This window comes from Ciconia boyciana, chromosome 10 (genome assembly GCF_034638445.1).
Source record: "Ciconia boyciana chromosome 10, ASM3463844v1, whole genome shotgun sequence".
Taxonomy (NCBI): Eukaryota; Metazoa; Chordata; class Aves; order Ciconiiformes; family Ciconiidae; genus Ciconia; species Ciconia boyciana.
This window is the reverse complement of record NC_132943.1, coordinates 11,320,044-11,346,900: the sequence shown is the minus strand read 5'-3', so window position 1 is coordinate 11,346,900 and position 26,857 is coordinate 11,320,044. Positions and strand designations below refer to the sequence as shown.

Here is a 26,857-nt window from a genome sequence, read left to right as displayed (position 1 = left end):
GGTTCCCTGGAGAACCTATTTTAAAATGTTGTTTACATTTTCAGATAAGTTTGGGATGCGAGCAAATTGTTGTTGAGTCAATATTCTTTCTGGTCATGGACCCAGCTGGACTTGGTTAATGTAATCTAGGCCAAAAATATTTGAAGCTTGCTGCAAATGGTTTATGGTTTACTGCCTAGCATGGATTTGAAGTTACCATGGTCATATTTCAAAAGTCAGTTTTAGAAAGGCATAGAGCAAGTTTCTTATGCAAGACAGTTAGAAGTTTATTGTACAGAAGCAAGTACACCAACCTTCCAAAAATATTTTGGTATATTTCACTCAAATATTAATAAAGCTTAGTTTACAAAACTCTGCTGTTCCTCAGGCAGAGTGCTTTACTATCAAGGCTTACAAGATTTTGAAATGTACCATAACAAAGAACAAAACATGTTAAGGCATCACAAACTAAAACCTTAATGACATCTTGGTAAACTAATCTCCCTGCTTTTGGAAGCTCATTATATACACACCTGCAGCCACGATCTGCTAAGATACTTCTGAACAGTGGAATATCAATTTCTGAAAAAACAATTGCTATTCAAGTTTTAAACAGTTTCTTTCAATGGGTTCTGTAGCCCCACAGCTGGAGAATGCTGTTTAAATACTTATTCTTTTAAAAGTACAATGATTTCATGTTAAAACAACATGAATAGGATCCTGGGGAAATGAGACTGCCAAGCAAAGTAATGACACTTAGCTGACAGTCTAAAATATCTCCAGGTACGACACTTTCTTAAGAGAGTATTTGTACTTCAGGGTTCTTTGGGGGAGATATGCCAGAAACAGCAAAAATAAAGAACATATCTAGGGACAAATTATTCCCAATGTGTGTGTGTGTGGTTTTTTACTTCAGTGAGAACTAATCTCTGAGTAGGATCATTAAATTTACATGTCCTGAACTGAGACTGCTTCAAATTTGCAGTGACTGTTCAAAACACATTAATTACAAGAGATATGTACATTCATATAAAGTTGAAAAATTAGTAACTTATGTACATGAGAAGAAATCAATTTTTCTTGCGTCTACTCCTTGTCAGCTCATACCTGCAAGACAGACACAATAAGTAATTATAGCAGTTTAAGACTTTCTTTAAAGTTTTAACTGGCACAATGGAGAGAACTTGGGCTGCTTTATTGCTTGTGCTTTGTCGGCAGCATGGCAAAGGAGGCTTCAGAGATGGCCTCAAACTTCAGCTCTTTACCAGGGACTTTGGATGCGCCCTTTTTCTCCTACTCCCATAATTGCCATATCCTTACGAGGCACAGACGCAAGCTGGGCCAGGGGAACTTGGTTTTCCTATCCCGCTGGCCAGTACTGGCTCACTGCCTGGGTGGATGGCAAGCTCCTGGACTACCCACGCTGCATTCCTTGGGCTCCATTGAAGGAGAAAGAAGGAAGAACTACTGCCATTAACTACAGACGTAGAAGGGGAAAAAAAACCCCTGGCTCTTAATCTTTGCCTCAGACCTATGCTTAAGGTTTAGGTCTGAACCACAATGAACATACAAGCAAAACTCTAAGTGGCTTATTATAATAGTTTCTATAAATGCTTTGTAATTAAAGTTTTATCATATATATATATATATATATATATTGCTGATCAGAGTATTAATTTAGTTAAGATCTTTACCCCAGTTAAAATTTGTTGCAAGGTTACTTTAATAAAAATTCTTTTACTTATGTGACCCAGTGGCTTTTATGGTAACTTAAAATATGCTGAAGACTATAATTGACATATAGGCCTCTTATTAAAACTGCTTCACAGGGCAGGTATTGCACTAGGAACTGGATTAACATACAGCTTAGATAAAACTACCAGATTAGCTCAAGTTATCACCGCGTTTGCCGGTCAAGTATTCTTCTTGCTCACCAAAACACACAGCCCTTTTCCCAGCACTCCAACAGCAGTCATGCAAACTCCCAGCAAAGCAATTAGAAGGGTTTGAAAGTATGGAGATGAAAACTTACCATTGTGCAAAACCTTTTATTAAGTCCTCCTGTGACAAGTCGATCCGCACCTTTAAAAAACAAATTTTATTTCTTTGTATATTATCCAGCATACAAATTGATCAGCTAAGCTAGCGCTCCTCCCACGTCAGACCCACTTTCAAGTTCTAGGGCTGCAGCTCTGGCTCAAGGGAAAACGAGCTTCCTGCCTGCCCAGGACAGAGGCATTAGCCAGCCTCCGCCCTGCCGCTCAGTTTCTTAGCAGCACTACTTGGAAATTTATCTATCACTGAAGAAGCGATTCCAGTTTACTTTTCACAGAATCAAAGTTGTTCACAGAAAGCTTAAAGCACCGTGGGCAAATTCTGGGTTTTAATCACACGTCTTTCTCAGCTTCATGTTTACACTGTTGGAGCCATTCCCCAAACGGGTGGCAGCAGATCCCGGGAAACATGTTTTTATTTCAGGAGCACCCTTCTGAAATGAAGCAGCACGGCACACGGATCACATAAGACCACACAAGCTTCCACGTGGATACAGCCTGATTTCAGATGAAAATCTGGCAGAAGAAGTCGTTTCCAGATTGCTAGCCCTATTACTGAGCCTTAGCAGAACCGCATTTTTACAGGAATCACTCAGACTGTTCAGCTCTATTAAATCAGTCGTGCAACTTCTTTAAACTTACTTTCCCCAGCTCCTTCCTTTCCTGTGAAATGAACGGCCTGCTGTTTTTCACTGCGATGTCCAGTGTCCTTTTCTTGACATCTTCCAAAGATTCAAAAAATTCAAACCTAAAAGTAAAGTTTTGAAAGGAGAGACTTAAGTCAAAAATGAAAATCCCGTAAGCATCAGTGGCCAGAACACAGTGACAGAATACAGCATCAGTGGCCAGAACTTTAACAGAGAAGGAAGATGCAAAAAAGGCAATTCAATAGTTAGATTTTATTCACGTTGTAAGAAATCTCTTCCAGGCCTCAGGAAAGACTACGACACTGTTGTTCACCGTGCCAGGGGGAAGGAGGAAAGCATGCCTCCGTGATGTAATGCTATTTACCATCATTTTCCCCTTTCATGGAAGATCAGCATGTTTTCCATGCAACCTTTATTACTCAGAGGAAATAGCTGAGCCAACCCCCCAAGTTTACAAAGTAAGCTTATACCACATTAAGAGAAGACAAAGGTTGAAACCTGTGGCAATTAAATCCTTAATGGCTCTGACTCATGCCTCTAGCACACATCATCTAATGTCAAGTGAGTTTTGTCCACGCTAAATCACTTAAGTTCTGCCCACCTGAATAGCTTTTCCTCAAGTCAGAGTTGTAAAACAGGTAATGTGTTTTGGAGCTAGGTATTGCTCAACCTGTTACACTTAATTGAGGAGGTACAGGGTATGTCAATACTGAGGAGGAGGAGAAAGAGATGCTGTTCCTAACAGCTGTGCTGGTACTAAATCAGCGGAGTTACATGAGAATAGGCAGAAGCAAAATCCACAACTCTAGTGTTCTGCATGTTAAGATGAAATATTTTAAAGTCTTTTCTCCATTTCTGACCTATACTGACATACACAGAAAGGACCCAACATAGGAAAAACCTGAGTCACCCAGGATCACCCAATATTCATGTATTTTTGTGTGTGTGTACATTCCTCTAAATATGGGATTAAAACCACCTCTCAAAAGAGCTCTATGCCTAAGCATTACTGTGTTTGGTTTTATACAAAACACATTCTGTTTCAGTAGCAAAGCTCTGGATGTGCCAACAGCCAGAAAGAGGTGGGAGCATTTTACCCTGCTCCCACCACGTCTCAATGACAACATCCACCTGTCTGTCGAAATAATGGTCCAGTCTCAGAAGGCTTTGTATTTCTGCCTTTGACTTTTGGAAAGATGTCAGAATAAGCATCAGGCAAAGAAGTATGAACACAGAAGTAGGCCCTGTGAGGTACCCAAATGGAAAGATCGCCTCTGCAATGACAGGGAGTTAAACATAGGTAGGGAAACGTCTGTGCGCAAAGCAGCAAGCGCAGCCTGCATCTGCTAGGACCAGGGAAGGGGTGGGAAGAAGGTGTGCTCTCCCCCAGGGGGACAGACAACACCATAGGCAGAGCAAGGCCAGCCCTAAGTACTTGCAAACCACAGCGGAAGTGCCATTTTTTTCAGAAGACCTGCAAATGTTCATGAGACTATCCTTCAGCGCAACAGAAGCGTACCTTAGGTAAGCCCTTTCGTTATACAGAGATCGTAACTATTTCAGCAGCAATCATAATTAACTTTTTCTTACTTCTCATCGTACTGGGGGTTCAGAGTTTTTTTCTTAATAGAAGTCTTCTTCCTGCTTGTCCATCTTCTATCTGGAAGCAGGTATATACGAACATACGGATCTACTCCACGATTGGAAGAGGGTACTAAGTTTCTGTTAAAAGAAATACAGTGTTGACAAGCAAGGCAGGTTCTCCCACTGTGTTTTAGTACCTTGTCTCTCTTAGAGTCAGATGAACCCTTCATGGGCCAAAAACATTTATCTTGGGAGTTGGAACATAAGCAAATAAAACTTTAAGGATATCAAGTTAAACAAAATTTTCACTACTGAGTGTGCAGCCATTTATCGGGGTTCCTAAATTAACATTTACAAATTCAGTCATAGGTGTCAATCCTTGTCATGATGCCTATCATGACATCCCAAGACACACATCAGTTGTCAATGCTGTTCCGAGGAGGTTTGTGTGGATGACAGTGAAAGTATCTCTACTGCAGTGAGCACAACTCACTGGCCACGCTCGCAGACCTGCTACTGGCATTGACCAGAGCTGGTGGTTTCCACCTGCCTGGGCTTAGCGAAGCTGCATAGATCGCTAAGGTGTCTCGGCTGGGCAGCTTACGCTGCACGTGGTTCTGCTCCAGCTTTGCTGAATGACACAAGCTCAGAGAGCTCTTTCCCTTTCCTTTACAGAGAGATGCAAGCAAACGTCAGCGTTACCTGCAGCCATTCACCAGCACGACGAGACTCTGCCGTATTGAAGCATACCGCACTGTGAGCTGAATCTCTCCCAGAGGCATTTCAGTCCCGCTGCAAGACAGTTGCACAGTCAAAGCTTTTAAATACAGCTATTTAAAAGACCACATGCACAGACCTAGCAGCACAAAACAGGACACGAGCTTCAGAAGTTGGTGATGCATTTTCAACTAAAACCAACTTTCAGGGCACTAATCTTCTTTCTGACATCCTAAGGTTTCCTATCTGGAAAGCAGCTGGACCACAGAAGCTCCACAGAAACAACACTCCCATTAGTGCCGGCACTGCCTAGCCGGCCTTCTGTACAGGTACCCGGTTTCAGTCCCACAGCATAAATGGCCAAAAAAGCACCTAATTGGCCTGCAGCAGATGGAGCAGCAAAGTACAGGTTAGCGTGCTACACAGCTCCTTCAAGGATGTCTATATATGCAAAATGGGACCTTTTTTATATCTCATTCTGCATGTTATAAAGTGGTTTCAAACCCAAAACATTGCTTAAAAATGGCTTTAAAATGGTTTCTAAATGAGGCCCTGTTCAGAGCTAGAGAATTTGCCAGTCCAGAAGAAAGAGATTGAACAGCTGGAGCTGGGTTTGATGTTCAGGTTGATAACTGCTCTGATGCTCTCTTAATTGAGGTGGACCTTCTTTGCTACTTCAGTTCATTAAGAATTCTACTAGCTCCATTCTGCGCCCCAGGAGAGACAGATCTGGCTCTCCGTCCTCCTCAACAGAGCAGACTACCTGCAGCCTCACACTTAGCACTGTGGGAAGGACACACACAAGCACATCTACCCACAAAAGCTTTGTTCAGACCATTATGAACATCTTAAAATTTGTTGGATAAAACACAGCATCCAAAACTTTCAGCAGCCAGATATGCTTATCAAGAGTTCATGTTTTTACAGAAGTGGGATATTCAGACTTCCAATATCCTGTTGCTAAAATAATGAGCATTATTGGACCCAGGATATTCTGTGCGAGAGGCTCTTAAACAATATAAAGCCAACACATACAGCACCTCTTAGGAGAGCCAGAGAAGGAAACTCTTTCACTTTACACATGATCTGATAGTGACCCTGTAATTTACTTTGCTGTTGACTGGAATACTTAGGTCAATTCTTTGTAAGGTGATTTGAGACCTAAGACTCCAAATGACTTAGCAGTCTTGAATTCAACTATATGCAACAGCGATCTATAAAACCTAAACCTTCCCAAGAGAAGAACAATTCAGGTGGAAGAACACCTACTTATGAAGGTCCAGATTGCTGCTACTTAATTCAAAGCAAGAAGAAGGCAGAGAACCCAGTGATGCAACACTGGGCGCAAGCCTCATTTCCTGTACGACTGGCAACGTGGGCACTACCGCTGCTCTGGTATGCGTTGCTGATGACAGGCAATGCTCTGGATTTTGCTCATGCTCTGCCTCACTAAGGCCAGCAACAGTTTCACTTGATACAGGTGCTGCTGAACTGTCACTTGCATCCAGGTCTTCTCTGCTGTCCTTTTTCAGCCGGGATTCAAGTGCTGCAGAGTCTTTGCTCACAGGAGGTACTTTTGAGACTTCTGGTTTTGGTGGGGAGACAAACTTTTGCTGGTTTCCACCCTTCTCCATGACACGCACAGGACCTTGCTTCGAGGCACTGACACCAGCCTTGACTCTTTGTGGATCGGGTTCTTCAACATTCAAGGCCTAAAAATCACAAGGGAGAGAAATGAGTGCTGCTCCCAAAGCACTGGGGTTAATACCACCATTACCACCTAGGATGAAATTCCACCACAAAACTATAACAGGAATCTGCCATTAGAGATGAAAGAGGCCTATGGGATTAGCTGTGATGTTCTCTTCCCTTGTCCTACTGTGTATGTATTTAAGAGTGTCTAAACACTGATCCAGAGCCCGATGAGAAAACAATTCCTAAGCATCAGTCTCTCTTACTGTTTAGAAGCTTTGATTTCCCCAGCTTAGAATTTCTCAGTCCAACTCTTTATTGTCATAAGAAGATTTTCAGCAATGGCACTGCACTAAGTTTTAGAAAGCCTCAGGGATACCTCCCAGCTCCACCACGCGCTCTTAATTGCGCTTAAAGACCTTGCCACACTTCCACTTTCTACTCAACTATGAAGCAAAGCTGCATTTCTCCACACCCACCTTTCATGTGTTTTGCCTGGTTAGAATTGGATGCTTCCGCTGGGGAAGCCGAGTGAATATGGCAAAGAACGACCTACCCGCAACACAAGTTTCATCTTAATGAAGCTGTCTGAACTGGAATGATCCAGCTGAAATCTCTGATCCAGAGTCATGTTTGGGTCCTTAAGTAAGTGGGAGAGACATACTACTGAAGTTCCCAGGGCACTATCCCGATCCTTGTCTTTTACCTAGAGGGGGGAAGAAAAAAAAAGTTTTTATTAGATGGCAAACTGGAAAGCATACCACTGGGAACAGCAAAGCAAGAAGGTATTTCAGACAGAGACCAAAATTCACTTATTTACTTCAGGACATATTATCAATTATGGTTACTTCCAAATGGGCGATGCCAATATTTCAGGAGTGTAACAAATGAGTATGTTTGGAGTAAAAATCCCATCCCTAACTACGCAGAAAAGGAACTGCCTTAGCAGAAAAACTAGGCCCTGGGATTTACTTGACTTTCCTTACTTGCTCTGGGGAAAATGTCCCAGGGCAGCTGGGATGACAACTGGTCTAAACTTTTACGAGGTTTTTAAGTAATAGTTTGTTTGGCCTATTTAATCTCAATACACCTTCTAAGTTCAAATCCACTTCTGTATCCAAGTGAACAGCCATAGAACTGGCTGTGACTGCAATGTATGCTAGTGAGATACAGGATTTCTTAATGAGCCAAAATATCAAGGTGAAGAGATAGGACTCTGGTTGAGAATTATGAAGGCTGCGATTTCTGACAGCAAAATATTCATGGCTTTACTACACACAGACCTGTATAAAACCTCCTTTGCACTTTGCAGCTGGAAATGTCCCATGTTTTGAACTAAGATATTATGCGTTACATGATCGTAGAGCAAAGGTAGATACCAACATCACCTAACAGAGAATGGCCTGTGCAGCAACAGGTGGTTCTTCCACCTTTTAAGTAGGAGGACCCCAGTACAAATGCACAGAAACAACCAGCACTGAGATCACATCCACTATAAAAGGGGTTTCTTCCTATGGATGCGCGCTTGGTCTTCGAAGGAAAGGCTTTTCTCTCACCTCAACATGGAGTGACTGGGAATGAGCGCTGTGGACAAAGAAGGTGAAAGCCTGGCCCCACGTGGGATCTTTGCTGAAATTACAGGTCTGCAACAAGAAGATTGTGGCATATACGTTAGCTTATTCTGTAAGCAGCAAAGAATACCATGACACTGATCACCAGAGAGGGTCACAGTGACCCTCTTGTTTTGTTCAGTGATGCTACACCCCAGCTGTATGGAGAGAGTGAAATTTCCAGGTCAGAAGCATGCAGAAGCAAAGTCTCTGGCAAAACCAGGACAAGTTCTGCGGGGCGTGGAAATGCCGAAGAACAAGTCTGGCGAGCTGCAGTTGGCCCCAACCAGTGCTGCCTGGACCAGCAGCCTGCCTCACCTGCAGTGAGGCACAGCTCCCTCCCTCCCTCCTCTCCACCCAGGGAGCCAGGGCACTGCTTCCAGCCTGCAGGCACCCAGAGCCAGCTTCCAAAGGTGCAGCGAGCTGGTGGGGAACGGTAGGAAAGCTAGAGGGACAGTTTGAGGGGCGTAGAACTTGTGGGAAGAGTAGGAGGGCACACCTTCAGTGCCATCCACTTCAAGGATGAAAGAGCATGGAAAGCACCCGCAGGGGCTGTGGTTGAGGCTGCTGTGTAAACCAGCTGCTTCCATCAGGCCATGAGTGCTGGCAGCAAGGGAAAAGGAGCAGGGGAAAGCTGGAAGTCTGACCTAGCTTGGGAGAGGCAGGTGATGTGGTGGGGAAAAAGGGAAAGCCAAAAAAGGTAAAAATGCAAGCAGAACCCAATTTCTGGATGGAGCAGGTGGAAGAAACAAAGGAAAATAGGTGCCAGTCCCATATGCTCATGTGTAGCCAGCAGTATTCATTCCTATTTGTTGCGTGTCCAGAAGAACATAGGGCTGCCCTCATCCGCATCCAGCTGCGGGGCAATAAACATGGCAGCTACTGGGAGTGCAGAACTCTGCTGTTGCTCATACTCATCAGGCAAAAGTAAATGTTAAATAATGGAAAAGGAACTGAAAGCGAAGTGGAGGAGATCCAGATACATCTTGTCCAGGTAAAAAAAAATTCAGTAAAAACTGTGAAACACAGGAGCCAGGAGACTCTGATGAGGGAACAAATGCCAGTTGGATGCAAATGACACTGCCCTGAGAAAGCATGAGCCAGATTGGAGACCTATCATTTTTTCCTCTTCAACCCTCGTAGAACTAGAGTATCTTGACCAACATGACCTCGTGGCCATGAGCACAAAAGCACACCTCTGTACAGCAGCCGATCAGACACCCACTAATCAAGCACAACTCAGTGACACAGTGCTTCCACATGCTGGTTGACCCGCACATACCGGCCTCTGCAGCTATCACCATAACTACAGCTCTTCACATCAGCTTCGCTAGTCCTACCCTTCCTCAGGGCTACTTGGAGATGGTCACCCATAAAATAGAAAGTATTTAAGGAAAGCAGAAGAGTCAAGCAGCCTCACCTTGCTTTTCTGAGTCTTGTTTCCTACTGTGAGCAGGACAAAGGAGGAAGGTTCTCGTTCCATCTTCTGTCATTTAATACAAGGAAAAAAAAGAAAGCAGAAAAAGAAAAAGAAGAGACATTTATAGTTTACAGGAAGCAATATCAAACCACTACTCTTACTTGAAATAAGCTGCTGGAAAGCTGACAATAGTTTTCAGATGCAGGACATCTGAAGAGTGCAGTACACAAGAAAGACTCCAGCCATAACACAGCACAGCCTTACCCTCTACCATCAAGACACGTTTAAGCCAAAGTTTTATGTATTTAGGTTTCAACAGGTGAGCAGTTAAAAATTTGTCAGAAGCTGGGAGGAAACAGAGAAGAGAGTTGAAGGCTCAGTGGGAAGTCTTCATCATTCCTGAATGAAACAGGACTCTCAGAATTGGTTTCCAAGGCTCAGGACCTGCTGTAAAGCAGCTAGAAGTGAGTCTTTGGCATCAAGTAACAATTCCTTTCCAGAAGCAACAATACTGAACCTCTTGTACTGTGCTTCTCTGCACTAATGCTATAGAAGTTAAGGCTGAGGATCTGGTCTTGGCACAACATCATATACAAAGAGGATACAATGAAGTCCAGAATTAAGGATTATCGAATATGATGTGTATCACAGTGCTGGTAACTCATCTAAATTGTAAAGATTGCATTTAGGAGGGGAGCTGCTCAGAGAGAATGGGAAGCTTTATCCATTGCTTAGAGCTGTGGTTGTGTGTAGCTTGTTCAAGAAAAAAGGGAGAAAGACATTCTTCCCTATACCCACCACTTACATCACAGTAGCAAAATGCAGTATTTGGGGGAAAAAGTAAGCAGAAGCAAAGAGAGAGGAGGCGTGAATGACAGAGTGGCTTCTGAATCCCTCCAAAACTGAGGGGGAAGGAATCTGGTGGTCAGGTCTCCAATGGACAAGAAGGTTACCACAAACAAGCATATTCCTCCCATCCCAGTGTGGGAGGTCAGGCTGGAACACCTCAGCATGGAAAGAACCCCTGCAGCAGCAGAAAGGATAACATGACTTGCTCTGATGTCTGGAGGCTCTCTGTCCAAAGTATAAAATAAAGACAACCCCACACACAATCAAGTATTTCTGTGCTGCATTCCCCCTTGGACCTCCTAGACTTCCACTGCGGTGGGGGTGGGCTTTCAATCACTGTTTTGAACCCCTAGACACTTAGATTCTGATGGTGGAGAGATTATTTCTTTTTAACCACAGCTAGTTTCAGTTGCTACGATACTGCATAATCCAGAATGTTGTTTTGCAAGCATGGGAGAAGAATATAAATTTTACCTTGAGGTACTTGTTATTTTTTATCTTCTTTGCTCCACATTCACCATTCGAATACTCAAAGTGGTGTTTCTGAATTAGTAAAAGAGTATTTAAAAACAATTAATTTGTGGGCTTTAAAAAAAAAAAAGGTTAGGAGTGAAAGCTCCCTGCATGTGGTTTGTACTTACTGGAAGGTTGAAGGCGCTGTCCAAGTAGACTATCAGAATAGCTGTAGACAGACCCTTCTTATCCTGTGAAGGCCAGGAAAGAGAAAACAAAACAAAACACAGGGTAGGCATGATCACCCATCAAGGACAACGTAAAGCACAACACAAATTGAAAGGACAGTTTCTGAAAGCTAAGCAGCTCTTCACCTGTCTGCTAAAACTTGCAATTTAGAGGAGCACAAGCCAAAAAGCATGACGGTTTTAAGCAGACCAGTGAGAAAAGGTGTAAGTCTTTTCAATTCACTGGCCTTAATGCTCTTCAATCTCTCTAGTGCAGAACTGGCTGGATTCCCCAGTGCAGCAAGACACCTAAACACATGCGCAACCACATACGTCAACATCAGTAATCCAGTGTCAGCAGAACGAAGCCTGGAAACAAATTTTATCCACTTCAGTGGAACTCAAATGCTTTTTCTTGATTATGAAGAAGCAGCATCCTTGGGAGATGGGCTTTATCCAAGCAATTCTGCTGGACAAGTAAGACACCGTTTGGAACCATGGCCCTACCAAGCACCAGTGCTGGATATTTGTCTATGAATACTACAGGTTATAGACAGGGGTCCTACACAGATCCTAGATGAAGCAGGAAGAGGAAGAATTATCAAAGAAAGGAAGTGTGAGACGCCACTTTGCAGTGAGTCAAACAAAGCTTTGCTAATTCAAGCAAAAACAGCTGCCAGATTTGAGTTACTCTGGAATTACCAAGGGACCTGGGCAAGCAAATGCCCTTCTTCTTCGGAGGGGGAGGGGGGCAAAAATCACATCAAAACTTTGTCAGACAAAAATAAACTCTCATGAGTTTGCCTGGGGTTCCTAATTTTACACAGTCCTTTGTTGATCACTGGACAGGGATCAGAGTATCTGAATCCTTTAAGCAAATATACTCACCTCATGTAGCTTTTCTTGGTCATTTACTAGTGAAAGCCACTCCACTTTTAAATGCAAGTGTCCGCTTGTTGTCTTACTTAAGGGAAACCACTAAATGGAGAGAACAAAGAGTAACTTGAGAACGGTGAGGCAGAATAATTTTTATATATATACGTTCCAGTCTCTGAGACTTATGTACAATAGACAATATGAACTGTACTTTGAACACCTTAGCTTGCGTTTTTGACATTTAGATTGGAGCATGTCCATCTACTCAGAAAGACAAGCCAGAACAACCGAAAATAAGATACCTATATACATGCAAAGCACATGGATATTTCCAACCAGCAGCAGCACAAGACAGGCACCCTGGCATTGTCTGCAGAGTGCTGGGTTGCAGGGTGAACCACAATAAGATTGGATCATTTCTTCCCTCAGCAATCAGACTGCTTCACCAAACTTTATCTGTAGCCTTGTACAAAACATTTGGTACATACAGGACACAAGATACCAACACAAGATACCACACTGCTGGCTCAGCGTAACCTCAGGGCTGTCTGAGGTTGCCAGCTTGATTGTAAAAATTCTTGTAATGGCTACTTTAAGTTTTCTGAGTGAAGGTATTTTCTTTTTGTGAAAATACCACAGTGCAAGTGTGCAAGGAAGCTTTAAGCACACAGAAACAATGTAGTAGCAGAGGGAGAGCACAAATGAGTACATGTAAGCATGCACCACCAACCACATCTAGAAATAAGCTGTGATCTTTACCTCATCAACAGTACTGTCATTCATTACATCCACTAGGCTTATAAGCAAGCTGAAAGACAAAAAGCAAACATTTCAGTGTATATTTAGGCATACAGCATACTGCTGTTGGGGGGAGAAGAAACCACCACCAAAAAAGCCCACACTCAAATCTGTTCCAAATAACAACTTCTCCACATTACCTGTGTGCGTGTGCGCTGGAAGGCACTTACACTTCTGAAGTCTCCCCCTTGAAATACTTCCAAAACTAAAATAAATTTGAAGTAAATCTCAAGTCGTGTAGTAACCATCACTTCTAATGGCTTCCTAGGATTCCCTGCAGGAGTCTGGGACCATTCTCTACCTTGTTCAAAGTTAGTTGCACTAGGAACTAGTAACTTGGTATCAACATCTGGACAAAGGGAATAGCTTCCTTCAATATTAAATTTCCGGTATGAATAATCTGGGTGTCCCGTTGCCGAGGCTACTGGACCCCAAGCAAGGGTCATGCTAATTTACCTGCCCATAAAGTCATCTTTATCTGGATCTTCATCGTACAAGTCCACTTCTAAGTCCTGACCAGGCACTTCATGAACAACAAACTGGAGGAGAGAGAGGTATTGATTAAAAATAAAAAGCATTCACAGAGGTTCATATAGACTCAGGCTGTGGACAAGAACATGACACTTCACAGCTGTGTAACACATTAAGGACATTTGCTGCTGTTTCGTGGCTAATTGTGTAACAAATACAATTGATTATAGGTGAAAATATTTCAAAACCAGTTTGCTTGGTTTTGAACTACAAGTTAAGCCCCTCAAACTGGTATCCCTAATAAGCAGAAGAGAACCAATGCTAGAGCAGACTACAGCTGCACAGACTGCTGCACTGATTGATATTTAAAGCAGTGCTTTGCACCTCCTCCAAAAACCCACATATGTAAATCAGATCAACCTGAATGACATTTCAAGTTGGCAATGTAAATTTGAACTTGTTTAAGGGACAGAAATGCCTCAATCAAGTAACAAGGAAGTCCACCTGCTCCAGTGCTGTCAGCTAAGAGAAGGTCCTCCAAGCACAGGGATGTAAACGGCTGTGCATCCTACAGATGGAAAGATCAAAAGATTCAGTACCTCAAACGTCTCATTCCAAATGGGATTAAGATCTCGGGAAACTGTCTTGCTTCGATACTGCACCGTGCCAACGCGAAGAAGAGCATATGGGTCAGACTTCCCCCTGATTGCACCAAGGAAACTGTCTTTCTGGACAAGGTTTTCAGCTTCTAGCAGATGAACCCTTATTACTCCCTGAATAAAATAAGATACAAAATTGGTCACGAAAATGCGGACTTTGGATAATTATAATATGCTACCTCCTAAAACTAGTTATTTCAGGCAGCAAGGGTAGTCAGCGTGACAGTTTTGCAAAGACATGTATTTTGATGCAGTATATTTCCAATGACAGCTGTATTAAAACACTTTTTCTACCATTTACGTAGAGAAAAAAAAAACAACAACAAAAACCTTAAACAGATACACAATCCAACCTAGATAATTGGGTAGAAAATATTCTTCAATTTATTTTTAAATCAGAAACATACATATGCACACAGGATTACAGCCACAGTCAAATCAAGTGTAGAGTAAAGATCAATTCCCACTGACTGAAGGAGAAACTAAGCACCCATTGGCACGTTCTTATTTTATTGCAGAGTGGCCCTTCAACTTCAATTTGGTGATGCAAGTTTGCAATAGGGAGCATCCCTTTATCATTCATTTATATTTATCCTCATTAATGAGTGTATTAGGTATTTGATGGATGAAGGAGACTGAAGATCTGGATATGTCAAGCATTTAAGAGATTTGTCGTTGGGGGTTTTTTTCCTCAATTTTCTTCTGTAACAAAGAGATGTCAACCCTTCACAGCATTAGTAAAAAAAATTAAGTAGCCTGACACTCATTGCTTGCTCATGTATTACCTTCTCTAACTGAAGATCTGTGGTATTCTCAAATGAGACTAAAGGTTTAAATTGGTAAATGAGCTCAGTGTCTAAACAGACTTCTTATGCCATGTATAGAGGGTAGGACCCCCCCAGCCCCCTGCCCCCCCCAAATTATGAACTATCCAACATCTGCTTTTGTATTTCTGAAATATTACCTACAGAAAGCCTACAATCCAGGTTGAAACAGCTGACGGAGGAACCTAAGACACTAAGCTGGCATGCATCCACATTGCAGCAAACGCACACTCAGGTAGATTAACACCCTCACTGAAAAAAAAACCACAACTCACATGTGGGATAGGGAACCTCAAGTGGGCAATGTTCATATTCTTTTTCAGAGGCACTGTGATCCTGTTTGGTAGAACCAGCCGTGCAGCAATGAAGTCTTGAATTAGTGAGTCTGACATTACACTGCAGGTGGGGGGAAAAAAAAAAGCACCCTAAATCTCTACAATAGATCACAATTTTAGTTAGAATGAAAGAATGAGGCACAGCGAAAGAAATGGGCACTGCGAAATGAGTGATACTGCCTACCTTCCCCCAGAAGTTATCAAGCATTGGAAGGGGCTGCCCAGGGAAGTGGTGGAGTCACCATTCCTGGAGGTTTTTAAGACGTGTAGCTGTTGCACTTAGGGACGTGGTTTAGTGCTGGACTTGGCAGTGCTAGGTTTATGGTTGGACTCGATGGTCTTCAGGGTCTTTTCCAACCTAAATGATTCTATGATCCTATGAAAGAGTGCCTACGTACAACTGTGCATGGGCAGAAAAAACTTATGCTTGTGACATTTAGCTTAGAATAAGAGGAAATGCAGAGGACAGTTCAACACGAGAACCAATCACCAAGGGTGGATGTGGATCACTGTGGAAGGTTAGGCTGTCTCTGATCAATAATTTGCATTGAGTTGAGCTGCTGCAGAGGAGAATACAAGCATGGGGCTGCCTCTCAAGATCCCTTTCAATCTTATTCCCTATCATTCTGCACATAATCGCCATTGCCTTGTGGCACACATGGTGCAAGGGCCCACTTGCACACAGGGATGTTCCAGCCTAGGGTTACTAGGGCTGGATGTGAATTTGGCTCTAGCAGGTTGTAAACGATGAATGGGAGCTTAGGCCATATGATGAGATCGTCACACACGCAAACAAGTCATACAAACTCATGTGCCTTCTGGGTTTCCTTGGGAATGCCAACACCAGAGACAGACAAGGTGAGGAGGGAATCAGGAATTGTCAGCATTTTACAGGAGGCTCAAGACCTCGAGGTAGTTTGTTTTTAGACTTAGAACATGGCCCCAGCGCACACTGCTGTCTGCTCTTGGCCACATGCCGAGACCTTACTGTAAAATGGAAGGAAAAGCCAGCCACATTCAAAACAAAATGAGTTTGGCTTTTTTTTTTTTTTATAGAAGACCAAGCAAAAGATGAGATTCTGTATCTTGGTATATTTTGCACTAAGAAGGAAAATCTTGTTTGAAGTAACTGGAAACTGGACCTTTGGCACGCAGATCACACTGGCTGAACTGAGGGTACTGTCTGTCTTGGAGTTTAGGGAACTTTCCAGTCTAATTAAAACTTACACATTTTTAAGCTTTTCAGTTTAAATCTTTTCTTTAGAATTGCTCTATTTGTATGGTAGGGGCAACTAATTTGACCTGTTTCTCCTGGGCAAGAAGTATATAGCTATTACAGATGTCTGGTACTCTCCAGGTGATTAATGAAAGGATTTCAACATACTACTACAACTCAGCATGAGCAGAAGACAATATTAAGAGGAAAACCCAAGAGCACCAAACATCTGAAAGACTTTCATCCTCTTGATAAATCTAGTGCTTATAAGGCAGCTTCTCAGGGTAAGACTGTGCAACAAAATTGTCACAGTTCACAGGTGAGGCTGGATTCACACAGAAGGAAAGTCCTCTCCTACTCCAAACGTGAAACCAAGAGCCTGAAAGCCCTTGGTCAGGCTGTTGGCCTCCCTGTCAAAAAAACCCCACAGGAAGGTCACAGAATTGTCCCTCCCCTCCAGTCTCAGGGTACACCCAAATAAACACAGCTTGTACACGAGGACAGGTGACTGCATCCAGTTTCTTTACTCTCTTAAGTAAGCCCGATTCATTTGAAAGGGAGAGCTCTTGTTCAACCTGTACTTCAGCCTATTCACGGTCAGGCATGTTTTGCTCCCAGCTTTCATGTGCAGTGCTGATGAACAAGCAAGGGTTTCTGTGTTCAAATCCCTGGGAGAGAACCAGGGAGTGAAAATTTAGGACACCAAATTTGCACTTAATTATATGAGAGGCTGTAGGTTGGAACACCTACATACCTTCTCCCTGCAAGGATTAAGGAAACCATATTACAAAAGAACAGATTAATTTATCTGATAAAAACTGGAGCTCTCAGGGCAAACCTCAGGGCAAAAGGCCAGTCTGGCCTCAAATTAAGAGAAAAAGAAAGCTTCCTCTCACTCAACAACAAAGGTCTTCAGAGACCCTTTAATGCATAAACTGGTACCTAAAGTAGACAGCCACTTCCTATGAATCTGCAAACCATGAGCTGCAAGGGAAGAGGGGAACAAGTGTCTGCATTTGCATTTAAAGGGAGAAAGGCAATGGCTGAGTAACCAAATATATTTTGTTCTTGTGTAACAGAATTTTCTCCTTACACTAAGGAACAAGGACAAAGTGAATCTCCAATCTGCAGAAAAAGTTTGAAACTTACAGTACTGAAAACTGCTAAGATTTTCACCCTTGCTTGTGCAAGTTTTATGTACAAGATCAACCCAAGAAGCACCAGGGAAGAGCTATATTTTCTGAAGAACCTAAAGGGTGAGCAGATGACACAGAACAGAAGAACATTTTTCCTTATAAATCTGATGCAGTTTTCTTTATCATGGATTGTATTTCAGTTTGTCAGAGGGACTGCAGCTCTGATACCTCGTCTTTTTTCACTTTAAGGTAAACATACATAAGCACAGACTGCCTGTCACCTAGGTCTGCTCATCTACCTTTATAAGTAACTGGCACGTGGGAAACAGAAGGGCTCATTTTTTACTTTATAGATGATTGTAGTTTTGGGGATTTACTATTTTCATCCGAAGTCCCAAACACAATTAAGTGATTGAAGCAATTTTGACAAAATGTAAAAAGCACCCTCCTCAAGTTTTGCAAACTCCACAGCCAGATGTGATGGCATGAGTATCAGCGTACCACCTTTTACACACCACTCTTGAGAATAACTTTGATGATTACTGGAGAAAGCCATCCCAACTTCCAAAGGCTTTTCAAAGAAGAATAAAGTGAAGCAAAACAGACACTCACTTAATCCCTGGGACATCCAGGACGTTGCTCATGCCCGCCCAGTTGATTTCCAAGTGCTACAACAAGATCAGGGAGAAAAATGATACAGGACCATTAAAATTTATTTCAGAACAAAGGTAGAATTTAAAGGGGAAGCAAATGCTTCTAAAACAAAGCCAGTTGTTTAAAGAAAGCAAAACCTGCACCAGTAGGGACTGCATCTATATATTAAAACCAACAGCTGGTAGCAATTCCCTTATCTATTTTACCTGCCATACCTGAAATGAGGGTATCACTGGCACTTATCCTGCAAGCACAGGGAAACACAGCATTCATCCCCTAGCAATGGCCACTGGCAGATGCCCTTGGGTCATGCATAGTAAATCCGACAGCTCTGCCTAGACTTTGAAGTTGTTTCCTCATCCTTTCACTTAGGGGTTGGCCCATGCCCTGAGGCAGGGGGATTTACAGGAGTCTCCGACTTCAGGAGACTGTATTTCTATTCACACAATAAACAAATTATTTTTTTCCATCTGCTAAAATAATGCTACTACATCTAAACACAAAAACACCTCATCCAAGATAAAAAATGTATGACTTCCATGAACTCAAACAGAGGACAACCCACAAGCAAGCAAAGCTGTGTGTTATAAGATAACTGGTTCTTACAACACTAGAAGGTTTCTCATATTTTATTAAACCACAGTTCAACTACAAGGCATGTGACCTTAAACAGGCAAGCTTTCAAAGCACGACCATGACTGAATGGTCCCCAAGATGACTGCAGATAAAATCTACAAATGGGAAGATTTAAAATCCACCTGCCAGGAACCTTGCAGCAAAGGCCTAGGAAATGGCTCCTCTGAAAGTCCTCCCATTCTTAGAGTGAAGCAAGTAACTTTTTAGGCACTACTACAAAAGAACAGGGCAAATTGATTCCTGTCCTCTTGGAATTCAAGAGGAGCATTGAACAATCAAGAATTTGCTATTCAAACACCTGCACTGTGAGGCATTCACAGTTATGCAGTTTGGGTTACCAGTGATGGACAGCTTGTCTCACTTACTGAAGACCTATCCATGCATTAAGACAGACCAAGAAGCAAGGCGCCTGCAGAGTGCAGTTCACTATTGACTCACCGGTTTTTGCATAAAAAACAAGGTCACTGCTCCAATAAAAGGTGCCTCAGTTAGAAGAGGTTCCAGTATCACCCGCAACGTCCCATATAACTGCAAACAGAATAGAACAAGGAAAACTGAGTCTGAGGGTACTCTCAAGATGCAGTTTCAAAACTGAGCTTTTCAGTGATGGAGATAATTTCAAAAATCCTACTTGAAGTCATCTTATTTAGAATTTAATACCAACAATAACCTCCTCCCCCTCCCAAACCATTGCTCTTGATATCAGGCAATGCTTTAAGTTTGTGGAGTCTCTCTGCAATCCTGACCACCATAAAATGCAGCGATCTGCCTATTAGCTTTCAACACTGTAAGAACGGGTTGACGGTCTAATTTATAACAGTTTATGAACATCCTGGCAGAACTGGCTCTTTTGAAGTTCTCTGAACTCCAGTGGCAGAAGCTGGCCCGCACGAGCTTGATGCTCTAGCACTGACCCTGTTTAAGAGTCACGTTGAGAAGGTCAAAAGTGGTAACCTGGTGCTTTCCATGGAAGGCATCATTTCTCCAGCCAAAACATAAGGAGATAAAGCCAATCATTCCAAGCCTGCTAGTTAGTGGTTTCCCAGCTAAGTGTCATGACCTCCCCATGGACATGCTACCTCCTGCCACACACAGCCTCGAACAGACAACGTTAGCATTGCACGCACCTGTACGCCTTTCACTCCAAGATTAAATTTCGATATGTCCATGTGAATCTCACAGTCCCCTATGTAACTGAAAGAAAATTCTCACATTATTCCACAGTTTGCAACAGTCCCATGAGAAATTTGGGGCTGTACAGAGTATAAATGAAATTAGTTTAATGATTGACAGCATGATCCCACAGGCAGAGATGGATTTTCAAGCAACTGAAAAGGGAAAGTTGAGCACATTGAACAAGGGTCAGATCTTCACAAGAGAAACTCTGCAGTCAGCTGGGATATTGATCTACCTGCAAAATGTCAAAGCAACATCTATATTTCAAGGTTACTTTTCCATTCTTAAGACTGGCAGTTGGCTGAGGCAAGCTTGCTCCAAGGAGGCGATCAACAGGTTCATTCAAAATTCAAAGTCACAGCAACTGCCCTCTTGTTCCCTTCTCTGCCAAAGGCCTGATCCCACCCCACAACCTGGTGAGCCAGCTCCCGAGCTGATGCAGAGCCATCCTGCCATCACACATGGGGTCCTCACCTTGCCCACAACCAAAAAGCCCATAGATCAACCTTGCCCACAACCCAAAAGCCCACTTGAAGGACAAATTCATCACTAAAAATAACCTGGTTTCCTTGAGGCTGAATTAAAAGACAACGACTTAGACCAGATCTTGGTCAGTTGCCATGGAGAACATCAGGCTTTAAATAAAACGAATGCCGACTGTGGTACTTTTGCAATTTGGAAACCACCTTAGACTTTTATTAAAGTACAAACATCAAATATGCAGAAACCGATAGCCACTCCCCAAGGAGCAGAACCCAGCAGATTTGTTGATGCCTCTGGCAGAAAACAATTGAAGGGAGCTACCAAGTTCCCTTTCAGCCCTCTGAGAAATAGCTCTTTCTGGATGCAGACACACAAACACCCTGCAGGTAAAAAAGGGTGTAAAGGTACCGCAGCACAGTGAATGTGCTGTGCTTGCTGCCTGCATGCATAATTTCACCCCATAATCAAAGAAAAAGGTCAAGATTTTTGCTCTGACCACATGTATATGGGCAAATAGTGCTGCAGTTGCCACTAATTCACACTGTAATTTGCACATAGACAGATTCCTTCCCACCCCAAAAAAGCCTGACAAAAATGTGTAACCCTCTGAATTTTTTTCCATTTTTGCAAGCAAAGTTCTTGAATATTTGTTTACAGATAGTCACTTAACAAAATTTAAAAAGCTCATAACACACAAATTAAAGCCTTTAATGTTAGAGCATTCTCATTTCTTAAATAACCAACCTCACAGGCCATGTCAAAACTAACACAATCTTCCTGATAAGCTAGTCACATAATTAAACAAACTTATTTTTACATTTATTAATTTTTACAATTTTGACATTATCTTACAGCTCATTACACTGGGTGCTGATAGAGATTTGCCACAATAAAAGTCTAAATGAGAAGCCAAAAATTAGTTCCTCAATTCACAGTAATTAATCCAAGAGGATTTAATTCAGCTATTGCCAGTGTCCCACACAACAAATAATAGTTGTGGTGTTTCAATTTACGACCTTTATGCCTTTCCACACAGTCACCAACTCTTCCCACCCAGTCCTAGATGTCTCTTTCCTCCAGTAACACTTCAATACATGCAATCATGTTTTAGAGTCTAGATGTTAGAGAAGTCTTTACTCCTTTTATCAGAGCCTGAGCCTTTAATTATCCTGAAGTCTGCTTCATACAGGCATCACCCCCATGCCAGGGTGCTCAGTAGGAAGGATGCACTCTTTGTTCATTAGTTTTACTTCTCATTTCCAGTCCAAGCTGCTTGTGCTTCTGTCTGTCCCCTCTGCTCAGTGCAACCTTGCTGTGCTCTCTGCTGTCCTCCCCCAGCACCTGAGCCAAACTCAAACCTTGACACTCAAAAGCATGTACGGCTTCCTTTGCCACTCTGCCGCTACCCACAGGACCATGCTTCACCCACCTGTGAAGGGTGGAAGAACCACTTGTTTCTCTCCTAAATCACCTATTGCACAAGGTGATGCAGCTAAACATGCCTGTGCCATGGATGAGAACTGGAGAAGCTTGTACAAGTGCACGTACCTGTATCTCTTCTGTACTTCGGCGGAAAAGCTGGGCCCAGTGTTTATAATACAATGGCAATCCATTGGCTGAAGGCAGGGATGCTACAAGAGCACATACTGACACGTTTGACTAACCTGCATGTCTACATATCCCTTTAGAAAAGGCACATGCAATTCTCCCCCTGTAAAATAACTTCCCATGGGCCCCATCTTCTCATCAGTCTGCATGCTAAAAGCCCCCTTTGGTCCAGCCTTCTCAAGTGCTTTGTAAAGCAGACTACTGCTTAGTCTGCCTGACTTTGAACTTGGGTAAAAGAGCAAGCAGTATTAGACAAAGAAGAGAGACAAGAAAACATGACCACGTACCACAGGGTATGAGAAAAACCAGACCACCTCTGCCTTTCCCCTTTGCCTATCAAGTCAGGCTCCTGAGGGCAAGCGTTCCTTTTCTGCTCAAGACTGACAAGTTTCCAAAATGCTTTTGGTTTCTTGTAAGATCCTACAAACTTAGTTAATCCAAACTCCACCAAAGCTCACAGTATTGCTGCACAATTCTTCTGACTACTTTCTCCAATTCTGCACTAGATGACAGAGACTGTCTTTGCAGATTTGAAAATGTGCCAGTTAGGAAGTCCAGAGATTCTTTTAAGAGTAAATTGCAATGCATAATTTTTTTTAATACATATTAATTATTACACTATTCTTCTATGATATCTTATGTACTGTATTATGAGTACTAAATCAGATTATTGAAATAGGAAGCAACTGGATTGCAAGATATTTTTCTGGGAGGTCACAGTGCCGTCAAATACTTTGAAACTCTGATGATTATAGCCAGTGATTACATGGCTACACAGCAGTTCAGGCAATTGCAGAATTAGTGGGAAGAAAAGAAGCTGTAGGAGGTCAAGTGGCTGTACTTGAAAAGTTCCCATTTTGAAAAATGCAGTTTTGGAGAACATTTCTGGAACACTTTGACATTAATTCATTTGGAGAATGCAACTGTCAGCTCCCTATGCTCAGGGGACAGATTCATGACTTAGATCTAGGGCAAATTGTTTGGAGATCCCAGAGTATTGCCAGTTTATTTCCAGCTGGGATCTTGTATTTCAGATTTGGGGATTTCAAATCCTAGTCTGGCAGGGATCTCATATTTCATTTAGCCACTGCAAGAACCCTGATACTTTCTCATGTGTCATGTGAAAGCTGTAGATCAGGTATATTTGTGCTGGAAAGCAGATACATGAACAGAATACAGACACCAGGACCTTCAGACAGATAAATTACAAACTTTGTCTGTACAAAAGACCTGAGGGTAAGCAGTGATTGTCTCAACATTTCTGTTCAGTCCTATAAGCTGTGACAAAATTTACACTTAATTTACACCAATTGGGTGCATCGTCTCAGGGAGTGAGCAAAAGATTTTGAAAGAAGACTTATAGCCTCCTTTCTTGCCTTTGCCAAAAGGTCTCTGTGCCTCACAAGTAATCACCTCTGAGCCTTGGTTTTCCTGCCAAAAACTCACGTATAGTCCTTTCACGTGGGACAGTCAAGACTGTAATGAGACAGTGCTCTACATAACCATTCCCAATGCTCTGATGCTATGGACCTGTAAGCTGTTGTTAACAGATTTAATTAAAGCAGCTTCTCAAGTTCCTTTTGGTAACTCCATGTAATACCAGATCTACTACATCACTGGCTCTGCTGACAGCTACTGCCCATACAAGTAAGGGACCTCTAAGTGCTATTTTTCACAGTTCCCAAGCAAAGGATGCAATTTGTGATATCGCATCACAAATGTAACACAGAAGAGCTTCCTTTCCTCTTCACACGGCACAGACCTGAACCATAGCATTCAGCACCACATCATATTATGGATATCAGGAGCACAGGTTAAACAAAACACTTGATGGACCATATGTCTATGAGTGGCTATTAAAACTACACAAGTGATTCCATACAGACCACAAAGGAAGGCTAAGAGGGAAAGGTTTTTTCTACTCCTGCCCTTTTCCTGTGTTTTTCCCTGGCCAAGTCAAAGACTCTGAGCTTCAGAGACTAGTTACCTCCTTGCTAAAACTGGAGGAAAAAATCCCTCCTCCTGTACTGCTGTGAGACTGAAAGCAAGAACCATTTACAGTGCATGCCGAGATTTCTGGACGCAAAACACTGCCTAACACAAAGGGTAACTCAGCACTGGAGCAGGGCAGAGCTGCTGCCAAGGCAGGAGTGCTGCCCACCAGGATAACAGCACCCTGCATGAAGCAGCTCCTTGGCCTTCCCTGCTGCAGCTCCCCTGGTCAGTGCTGCATGCAGTGGTGAGCCAGCCAACAGGCCACACTCACGTGGGTTCATCAGTGAGGGAACTCCCACAAAATTACAGATAGCAAGCACCAAGGCAAAGGAGTCATGTTTATAACATGCAGACACGTTAATCCTTTAATGTCCACTGCAACATAGCTACACTTCTCTGAAGCCTATCCCAAGAGAGGGAAGTCAGTCACTGTGGTCTCAGCATTGCAAGGTGCACCACACTGGCACCCACAGCACATCACTCTCTTCTCCAGAGCCGTGATGCCAGGATGCAGCTCTGGGGACAGATCCAGCCATCTAAACCTCACCAGAATGCAGCGACCGAGAGGTAGTGCAAAGGGCAGCAGCCTCATGTCAAGGCAGCTCAGGTCCATCTCCTCTAAGCAGCTCTTCTCCCAACACCAGCTGCACTAGTGCAGACACTCACTGCTGTTCACGTAGCTAAGAGAGCCTATTTTGTAACAGGGGTTTGCCTCACTCCAGAAAAGTGGAGATTGCCCATTTCTTTGAGTAAAGAAAAAAAAAAAGTTCCTTTGGCAATCCAGGAAAAGGCAGGTAAATAACATCACTGCTCATAGATTTGCTTCTCCCCATTCCTGGAAATAATACACTACCTCCTGCGGACACTGTATAATGCACAACACCCAGCTTAGTTGCAGAAACCGATGTTAATGTATTAACATAAGAGAAGCTGGGTCCTTAACACAGTCCAGGAGAAGAGACTGCCATCAGAGAGACAAGGTAGTCTGAACACTCCTGTGTGAATACAGAAAATACTTGGGTTATCAGATGACAGTTCAGGTTAAGTTACCATCAGGATGAGGAACAGAAGTCTTTGGCCAGTTGGGAGATGCTGATGGGCCTGCCACAAGGAAGGAATGAGGAGGTGGGGGAATCCCTCTGCAGAGGATTGTTAAAAGACAGTGAAAATTAGTTATGTGGGAGAAACAGCGTGGAGAAGTAGTTTAACAGTGAACAGCAGCAACCTCCTGCAGAGCCTTAAAGGCATCAAATCCCTCGATCTCAATGTGGAAAGCATGAATGATTTGCCAAAGGCCCTAAAACTGGTCTGGCTATTACAAAGAGCACTCTACTGACAGCACTGAAGCACAACATGTTCTGGATGAAAATCAAGCATGTCATTTTGCAGGGAGCAATGGTGCTCTGCCAGGGCTGGGGATGCTGCCATGCCATTGCCACATCAAGCAGCAGGCACAGTTCCGAGCAGCTCTGTGCTGTTGCCAAGACACTCCGTAATTTCACACTGCTTTTTCCTGGCACTACCATGAAGAAAAGCCACTTAATTTAGGCAGCTCAATCGCCCACTAAACTTACAGAGCTACAGCACCATGCAAGTGGTAATTCCCTCAGTAATTCCATTCTCCAGGCTAAACCAGGAGAGAGTTTAGCTCTGCAGTGGCTCTGATGTTAACAAAACACACAAGCTCATTCAAAACAGCCTGGGAGGTATCAAATGTTTTATCTTATTTTGTTGTTGTTGTTAATAGAGCTAGAGGCAGTTTTCTGCTCAGAGAACAGCTGTAATCAAAAAAAGCAAATGTGTTGGGTGGCACACGGAACAAATGGTGAGTAAAACAAGACGATTAATCTAGGAGAAGGAATTAAAAAATAAGTAGCGCAAGTAGTTCTGGAAGAACTAGAGAGGTTAGACTGAAGAGGAACCATAGTGGGGCATTACAGACCAAGTGCCTCTATGCCTGAGAGCTGTCAGAACAGGAAATACCGTTCCAAAACTTGGGTTCTTACTGCCATGAATGGCAAAGCCAAGGGACACATTCTTATATCCATGGCAGCAGTGATGGGCCAGAGTAGGTAACACCTAGACCTGTGCAGGTGACACTGCTTTCTGACTTAAAGGTTGATGCACAACATCTCACTTCAGTAAGTATTGAGGATATCTGGCTGGGGGATAGATTATCTCATATCATTCTAGGTTGATATAAGATAAGGACCTCTCCATTCTTAGTGGACCACATGTCCAGTCCAGCATGACAACTCACACACAGGTGTCAAATGGGCAGTGAGTTAAGAACCATCTACATAATCAATGATGCAATGTTACCATATCTGCAGGTCTAGGACAACTTGTCTTCTGTCGATTTCTTTGGTGTAGGCTTTTATTCCATTGATTCTAGGGCACTGAAATGAAGACAAACAAGACACAGCATAGTTAATATCTTTCAAGTTAAGCCCAAGTGAAAAGTCCTACTCACTTCAATCAATTTGAGTACAGAAGCATTCATTAAAGACTTTGTACAACTGCATGTAAAATATGAGTAAACCACGCAAGTTTTTCCCTTAAAGAGGTAGCGTGAACCACCTTGGCAGTCCTCAAATACAAGGCTGGTTGAAAGCAGCCCATGCTGCAAGCCTTAGGAAGCACTGAAAACTCCTGTCGCAAGGGTATAACAGAAAGAAATGTTGATACGTGCCCCTTTTTCTGTCTCCAGTGCCATGATACTGACAGCCAGTGGGAAGGGGTGTGTGTGTCTCCTTTA

At 42.8% G+C, this 26,857-nt stretch overlaps 1 protein-coding gene across 1 annotated transcript in view; it reads right to left on the bottom strand.

The window, feature by feature from the left end:
• Positions 1–255: 255 nt before the first annotated feature.
• Positions 256–26,857, bottom strand: part of ESYT3 (extended synaptotagmin 3) — a 34,312-nt gene continuing 7,710 nt past the window's right edge. The window contains exons 4-23 of the mRNA XM_072875173.1: positions 26,422–26,498; positions 19,965–20,031; positions 19,276–19,365; positions 18,160–18,215; positions 15,136–15,256; positions 13,977–14,150; positions 13,363–13,445; positions 12,868–12,916; positions 12,121–12,210; positions 11,194–11,256; positions 11,027–11,095; positions 9,704–9,769; positions 8,230–8,316; positions 7,230–7,379; positions 6,251–6,693; positions 4,967–5,056; positions 4,271–4,402; positions 2,676–2,781; positions 2,012–2,061; positions 256–1,086 (exon numbers count right to left, since the gene is read on the bottom strand). Coding sequence (XP_072731274.1) covers positions 1,050–1,086; positions 2,012–2,061; positions 2,676–2,781; positions 4,271–4,402; positions 4,967–5,056; positions 6,251–6,693; positions 7,230–7,379; positions 8,230–8,316; positions 9,704–9,769; positions 11,027–11,095; positions 11,194–11,256; positions 12,121–12,210; positions 12,868–12,916; positions 13,363–13,445; positions 13,977–14,150; positions 15,136–15,256; positions 18,160–18,215; positions 19,276–19,365; positions 19,965–20,031; positions 26,422–26,498 — 2,100 coding nt within the window. The 3' untranslated portion in view covers positions 256–1,049. The remainder of the gene's footprint in view (positions 1,087–2,011; positions 2,062–2,675; positions 2,782–4,270; positions 4,403–4,966; positions 5,057–6,250; positions 6,694–7,229; positions 7,380–8,229; positions 8,317–9,703; positions 9,770–11,026; positions 11,096–11,193; positions 11,257–12,120; positions 12,211–12,867; positions 12,917–13,362; positions 13,446–13,976; positions 14,151–15,135; positions 15,257–18,159; positions 18,216–19,275; positions 19,366–19,964; positions 20,032–26,421; positions 26,499–26,857) is intronic.